The sequence below is a fragment of the Microtus oregoni genome, unplaced genomic scaffold (assembly GCF_018167655.1).
Source record: "Microtus oregoni isolate MIOR12 unplaced genomic scaffold, Mior012 000003F_ref0000135, whole genome shotgun sequence".
Taxonomy (NCBI): domain Eukaryota; kingdom Metazoa; phylum Chordata; class Mammalia; order Rodentia; family Cricetidae; genus Microtus; species Microtus oregoni.
In genome coordinates, this window is record NW_024543062.1 from 64,516,454 (window position 1) to 64,523,669 (window position 7,216).

Consider the following 7,216-nt stretch of genomic DNA (forward strand, 5'->3'; position numbering starts at 1 on the left):
TACTTCAGTTCTCTTGGGCATGTACCAAAAGTAAAATCGATGTGGTAATGCTAACATTTGCTTGTGTTTGTTTTTTGAAATGGTCTCCCATGAGCCCTGACTGATAGCCAGCTCACAGATACATCCAGCCTCAGCCTCCCGAGTGCTGGGATTGAAGGCGTGTGCCGCCTGGCCTTTGGTTTACATTTTTCCCCAGATAGCTGATGATGCTCATCTCTGGATGATGTAGCCCACCATGTGAAGTCCAAGAAGCTTCCAACAGCTGTTTCTCCATACATTGTTCTGCCAAAGAAATACATTCTGTTTAATATATTGAACAATATGTGGGCTGGAAAGATGACTCGGTGGTTAAGAGCACTTTCTGCTCTTTTATAAAAAAGACCCTGATTTAGTTTCTAGCACCCACATCAAGTAGCCCACAACCACCTGCAGCTTCAGTTCCGGGGGACTCAACACCCTTTGTCTAGTCTTCACAGGTCCCAGGCACACTCATGATGCAAACACACATAGAGTAAAGGCAAACAGCTCTTTAAAAGAAAACAGTCTGGCCGGGCGGTGGTGGCGCACGCCTTTAATCCCAGCACTCGGGAGGCAAAGGCAGGCGGATCTCTGTGAGTTCGAGGCCAGCCTGGTCTACAAGAGCTAGTTCCAGGACAGGAACCAAAAGCTACGGAGAAACCCTGTCTCGAAAAATCAAAAAAAAGAAAAGAAAAGAAAAGAAAAGAAAACAGTCTGTGTACAGCCAGCAAGATGCCTTAGTGAGTACACGCCCTTGCTGCCAACCCTATGCCAACCCCATGGCATGAGTTCTCTCCCTGGAATCCACAGGCTTGTCCTCTGGTCTCCAGACGCAGCTTGGCTGTGGGAGCACAGGATTGTAGCATGGCCATTGCAATGGTGCCTGGAAGTCTCTGGGAGGAAGACATACTGGCTTGATCACAGACTGATTAGAATGTCGATGATTTCACAGAGGCTGTAATGTGATAGGTACAGGCCTAACTATGAATAATCCAGCGCTATCCTCACCGCTTGCCAGCCATTTACTAGCTACCTCTGAATGACTTAGGTATCCCTAGGCATATACAGAGAGACCCCTGGCTTCCACCAATCAGAAGGCTAGAACGCTGTCAGATAGCATCTGAGACTAGGGCTGAGATGGCCCCGCTTTGCCTAACCTTCCTACCTGATGTTTCCACTCACATATTTTGGGGTTTTTTTTTATTTTATTTTGTTTTTTTAAGGCAGGGTTTCTTTGTGTAGTTTTGACTGGCCTAGAACTCGATCTGTAGACCAGTCTGGTCTCGAACTCACAGAGCTCAACCTGTCTCTGCCTCCCAAGTTCTGGGATTAAAGGCATGTACTACCACCACCGAGGTCCACCTATCGAAGTACTGAAATTTAATGTTGAGGGATATTTTTACACTCTGTGAAGGTACAGATACATGCAGCAAACCCAGTTCAAAGGGGTCATTGACAACGATTCAGACTCTTTGGGATGTAGGCTTGAATCATATCACCAGACCAAGACCTGCTGAGGTGATAGAAAAAGGAACTTAAAATAAGAATCAAGTTGTAGCCCAGGCACCAACTATAGCAATGAGGACATAGCTCATCCTTCATAGTTTCCTGTAGATAGAGAGGACGATGGGGACAAGGAAAAGGAGACAAGGAAAAGGAAGGGGGGGGGGAGGAGCACCTTTGTTACTTTTCTATTGCTGTCATAAGACACGATGATCAAAGCAACTTTACAAGAAAGGATTTATTTGGGGCCTAGCATTTCAGAGGGTTGGAGGTCATGCCCATGGTGGAGAACGTATCAGTAGGTATCCAGGCAGCTCTCACGTCTTGAGACATAACCATGAGGTAGAGAGACAAGGAGAGTGGCACCAGGCTTTTGAAACCTCAAAGCCCACCTCCAGTGACCCACCTCCTCCATCAAGGCCACACCTTTTTCCTTCCCAAACAGTTCCACCAACTGGGGACCAAGTATTCAAACATGAACCTATGAGGGCTATTCTCATTCATACCTCCACGAGGTGGGAGGGGCAATAGTATTGAAAATGCAGAGTCCCCACAGTGAAAAAGAACAGATAAAGAGATATAAAAGGAAACTTCAGAGGGCCACTGGATACTTCTAAGACCAAAGGAGAGCTAGATATTTGAGAACAATTGTGTGGTAATCCACCAGCTAGCACAGCCAGCAGGTGAGAACACAGGCAATGCTGACCAGCTCGTGGGGCCCTCTGATAAAAAAGGAATAACTCAGAATCTACACTTGTTGACTCAAACTAACAGGTAACATTCCAATTTCAAGTTGCAAGAGTGAAAAGACAGTTTGAAAACTATGTCCCTACCTCACCCAGAAGCAGGCACCTGATGTAAAGCCAGATTGACACACAGCACCATTCAGGCTGAACAATGGTTGTCAGGTGGGGTTTCCTGGCGGGGGTAACCAGCTTCAGCAACCTCAGAGAAGTCACTCTGGGACTACATCCTTCAGCATTAAGTTTATTTTTCTTCTTGGTTTCAGAGAAAATCCTGATCCAGTTAACCCTCAAGCAGCATTTCCTGCTGGCAGAAAGGCTTCAATGGATATTGCACCCAAAACCTGGTGAAGATGTGGTCCTGGGTGGAAATTTCTGGTTTCTTCCAGGTTTGTATGGATCCCTGCAGTCCACCATGGAGTAGATACACCACGTCCTACTGACTTCACGCAAAACCTTGTCTGTCTGCTTGACACAGTCCTGGAAAGGATCAGGTCCAAAAGTAAGTATGGAGTTGAGAGATGAGAGCTAATGTATTTATCACTAATCCCTACTGGAAAATGTTGGTCTGAATTTGATACTTGGGCGGGAATATAATTAACACTTAACCTTAAATTTCCTCTTCATTTAAATTTTGTTTTGTTTTTGTTTTCTTCCGAAACAGGGTTTCTCTGTGTAGCTCTGGCTGTCCTGGAACTCACACTGTTAGACCAGGCTAGGCTCGAACTCAGAGATCCATCTGCCTCGGCCTCCCGAGTTCTGGGATTAACGGTGTGCACCACCACCACCCCATCCATTTAGAAAATTATTATGGGGGCTAGACTCAGTGGTCATGAGCTATGGCTGTTCTTCCAAAGAACTCAGGTTCCCAGCACCCACACAGTGACTCACAACCATCTGTAACTCCAGTTCCAAGGGATTCGACACCCTCTTCTGGCCCCTGCATGCACCAAATACACATATGGCACACAGACATACTTACAGGGGAAATACCTATACACAGTTTTTTTAAAAAGTGTATTACTATCACAACCTGCCAGTGATCGTTGCCAAGGAAGTTGAATTTGAGATTGAACAGAACCAGAGGACTCTAGGCTAGTGCCTTTACCAGAATTCTGTGAAACTTTTATCCCAGCGAGCTCACAGAGAAACAACGATAAACATATTGAGTGGTTCTCATCACCATCGGCAGGATACAGACGGTCTCATGGTGAAATGGGGCTGTTTACACAATGCCTAGAGCACACTAAGCTGCACTGCTGAGAAGGAGAGAGGAAACACCTTGCTCAGGGCATTCCTCCCAAGGGAGTAAACGAAGTTATATGGAAACAGAGTTCACATGGCAGGATAGTGTCAGAAAGTCAAGTATTCACTTAATTTAAGTATTGTATACACATATGTAGGCACGTGCACACAGCGTCCATGTGGAGGTCAGAGGACAATTTCCAGGAGTCGGTCCTCTCCTACCATGTAGATCGCAGGGTAGAACTCAGGTCATCAGGCTTGATAGTAAGCGCCTTTAGCTATGGAGCCATCTCTACAGCCTCCATTTCCCCTTCTTGGCAACATGCCCTCCGCAGTTCACCTGGGAGCATGGAGAAGGCAGGAGCTCCACAGAATGAAACCTTTGTTTGTTGATTTTCTTGAGATGGTTAAAAGCAGGGGCAAGAGAAAATTTGGACGGAAACAATTAAGACAATAAGCAGGCATTGAGAAAGCTCAGTCCAGGAAGGGTGGGCTCAGGACATGCCTTGCCAGGCGGGCAGGGCATCCCTGCTCTCTGAATAGGAGGCCCTCGGGATTTACTCTGCTCACCTTCCTTCCACAGCCACTCCACACCATGCGAGGTTGCCTGTGGAGATGCGTCGGAGTCCTGGCATCCTTAGTCATCCTGGGGTTCTTCAGTGGGGAAAATAAGGCAGCTCGTGTGGAGTCCAATGCATCACTGGTGAGTACTAGACCTAGAAGCTTCTCCCTTCACAGGAAAGGGTTAAAGCCTCTAGGCTCATCATGGGCACCCTAAAGGGGTGCATCTGAGGCATCCAGACATGCCAGAGAGGAGGTTACCTTGGAACTGGACTCGAGACAGATAGGGCTGGGGGAGGGCAGGAAGAGGATCAGGCATTCCAGACATAAGGTGAAGCACAGCCACCATAGGAGGTGGAGGTACTGACCAGGAGGTGTCAGCAGACACGCCAAGGCAGACGCTAGTCTTCCCCTTTCTCCTATGAAGTACGTCCTGCAGTGTAAACCTCAGCGCACACACAGGGCAGCTGAGGCTTTGGTAAGCAGAGCTGTGTGAGGTGAGACTGAGCAAGTAAAGGGCTTTCAGGCTGAGGCAGCGTGGGGTGGATGTTAAAGACGGCCAGGCTCTGTCTCTCAGAACCCAGCAGAGGCCTGAGCCAAGTTAGACCATGTTTGCCCGCAATGACACATGGGCAGCGGCTTGGCGGGCAGGTTCTCATTCTATAGGACTCCAAGGCCACATGGCTGTGGCTGAAAAGTTCTGTGTGGGACTCATGACCAGGTGGGGATGGCAGAAAGCTGTAATAACTCCTGGGAGAGGCCGTGTGCCAGTTGTCTCCAGAGGATCCTAAGACTTGCCCTTGGGGCTGATATTATACTGTCTTATATTCAGAATGAAAAGAAAAAAATAATACAGCAGATCGCTCAAGAACAGATCAGCTCTGAAGTCAAGAGCCATATGAAATACTTCACCAAGATACAGGAAAATTCCCAAGTACTCCAGCATGCCAACTACACACTTCTGGCTGGAACCTCTCCCCAGGGAAAGTGTGAGTCTGTGGGAAGAGCCATTAGACTTGGAGGCAGCCAGGCAAAGTCTTTCATCCAGAAAAGGAGAGTGGGGTCTGAAGGACGGAGCTGGCAGCTCGAGGGAAGCAAGTACTCTGAGTAAGGACTAGCTAGGACAGGTTCCATTTGCCTCCCCCCATCCCTCTTGAATGCCCAGCAGGACCTAAAGGCCAGAGTAACTCTGTGAGGGAGCCTGTGGTGACACTCATTCATGCCAGGCTTCCAGGAAAGGATGGATGGATGGAAGAGGAACCAGGGGGACTTGGGACATGGGTGGAGGAAGAAGCGGGTAGTCAAAAAAGAAGGGAGTGTGAACTTATGGTCCACTGAACAGCACAGCCCAGGGAACTGGACTGGCCAGCCATGAGGATTTAAAGGGAACTGAGGATGCTCTAGTCCAGGACTGGGTAAACCACAGCAGTTGAGATAACTCTGAAGGTCAAGTCCAGGCAAAGATCATTTGCTTACATGGCAGTAGCTACCTAGTTTCATACCAAAGAAAGCCTTATCCTCTGTGAAGCTTCTCCCATGAGCCTTTCAAAGTATTGAACAAGCAAGTGAGACTTTATACCGTTGAGCAGGTATTCACCTCCCACAGACCTATACTCCCTGGAGAAGAAGATGTGAGCTTGGCTTAGGTGAGAGGCTGGGAAGGAAGTCCTGGGAACCAACTATCTTGCTGAAGTACTGAGGGTATCCCTGTGTTTCTCAGGGCTGCTGACCGTGGGGATCTCCTCAGTGCAGCGAACCCATGGAAGTTACCTCTTGGACACCCTGAAGTCTCTTTTCCAAGCTTCCTCAGAACAGGACCTGAAATATATGCTGGTATTGGTCCTCCTGTCAGACACTGACCCCACATGGCTCAACCAAATAGTTGCCAACATTTCAGGTCTCTTCACGTCACACATTGAATCCGGGAGGCTGGCGGTTGTCCACGGTCTGCTTGGTGGCTCCCTGGCAAAGAGCAGAAATCATAGCTCACCCTGTGGAGAGCTTTATGCTAGGCAGAAAACAAGTTCTGTCCTCCTCATGAATTTTGCCAGCAACCTCTCTGACTACTTCCTGTTGCTAGGAGATAATGTGAGGTGTGCCCCCAGGTTCGTGTCTAACATCTACTGGGCGGTGTCGGCCTGGAAAGAGCTCCCTTGGGTGATCCTGGACTTCTCAGGCATGAAGATCTCTGGGAAGGTCTTCCACACCAGAGACCTCCCCCGCCTGACCTCCTTCCTGCTCCTCTTCCCCAAAGACGTTCCCACTCACTTGCTTCTCTCTGAATTCAGTCTTCTCTTGTCTCAAAATGTTCCAATTCGCTTCAGTTCCTCCATCTTCTACCACATGGGCAATTACTCTGAGTTTGAAGACACGTGCTTTCCTGAGGAGCAGGACAAGGACTTGGGGGAACCAGACAACCCTGCCGCTACTGTCTTCACAGACATGCTCTCGTTTTGGAATACCATCCCACAATATGCCTACATTCTCAATGATGACTGCTTATGGGTCATGAACCCTTTGGAAGGTAACTACTTGCTAGTGGTTCTGGATAAGCCACAAAAAGTCATCCGGGTAGCAGTGCTGACGGGCTCTGCTCACAGTAAGATGAACTTCTTACAACAGGGACAGATACTGCTGGGCTATAGCCTCATGGACTACCCCAAACGCTGTGCTCACTATACCTTGGTAGGACCTGTGGTGAGAGGGCAGTTGGACCAGATGGTATTTTATGAGGAAGATGCTGTGAAGGAGATTAGCTGTATAAAACTTCTAGTGACAGCATCTCATGACTCTGCCATCAAGATCCTACAGATCAGGGTCTGGACAGAGGTTGAGGAAGAGGAGACTTAGAGAAAGACTGGCTCTAGGAAGAGAGAAATAAATGCATCAATTGACCAAGAATTTCTCCTCCTCGTGAATACAGTGATTATGTAATTTATTCTCTGAAGTGAGATCCTATGCAGTTGGTTCTTGTAAACTTGACACAAACCTAGACACATCTGAGAGAAAGTCCTCCTGTAACGCTGGCCCGTGGGCAAGCGTGTGTGGGTGTTTTCTGAATTAGTGTTTGATGTCTTAAACACACAAAAGTGAGCTTCTCAACATCATCACTCTCTGGCCTCCTGCGCACGTACACACACACACAC

At 48.1% G+C, this 7,216-nt stretch overlaps 1 protein-coding gene across 1 annotated transcript; it reads left to right on the plus strand.

Annotated features, from left to right (window-relative positions):
* Window positions 1–4,104: 4,104 nt before the first annotated feature.
* Window positions 4,105–6,920, plus strand: LOC121445050 (alpha-1,3-mannosyl-glycoprotein 4-beta-N-acetylglucosaminyltransferase-like protein MGAT4E). The gene is made up of 3 exons (XM_041647036.1): window positions 4,105–4,212; window positions 4,903–5,059; window positions 5,791–6,920. Exons 1-3 carry the CDS (start codon window positions 4,105–4,107, stop codon window positions 6,918–6,920), a joined length of 1,395 nt encoding a protein of 464 aa, XP_041502970.1.
* Window positions 6,921–7,216: the final 296 nt, after the last annotated feature.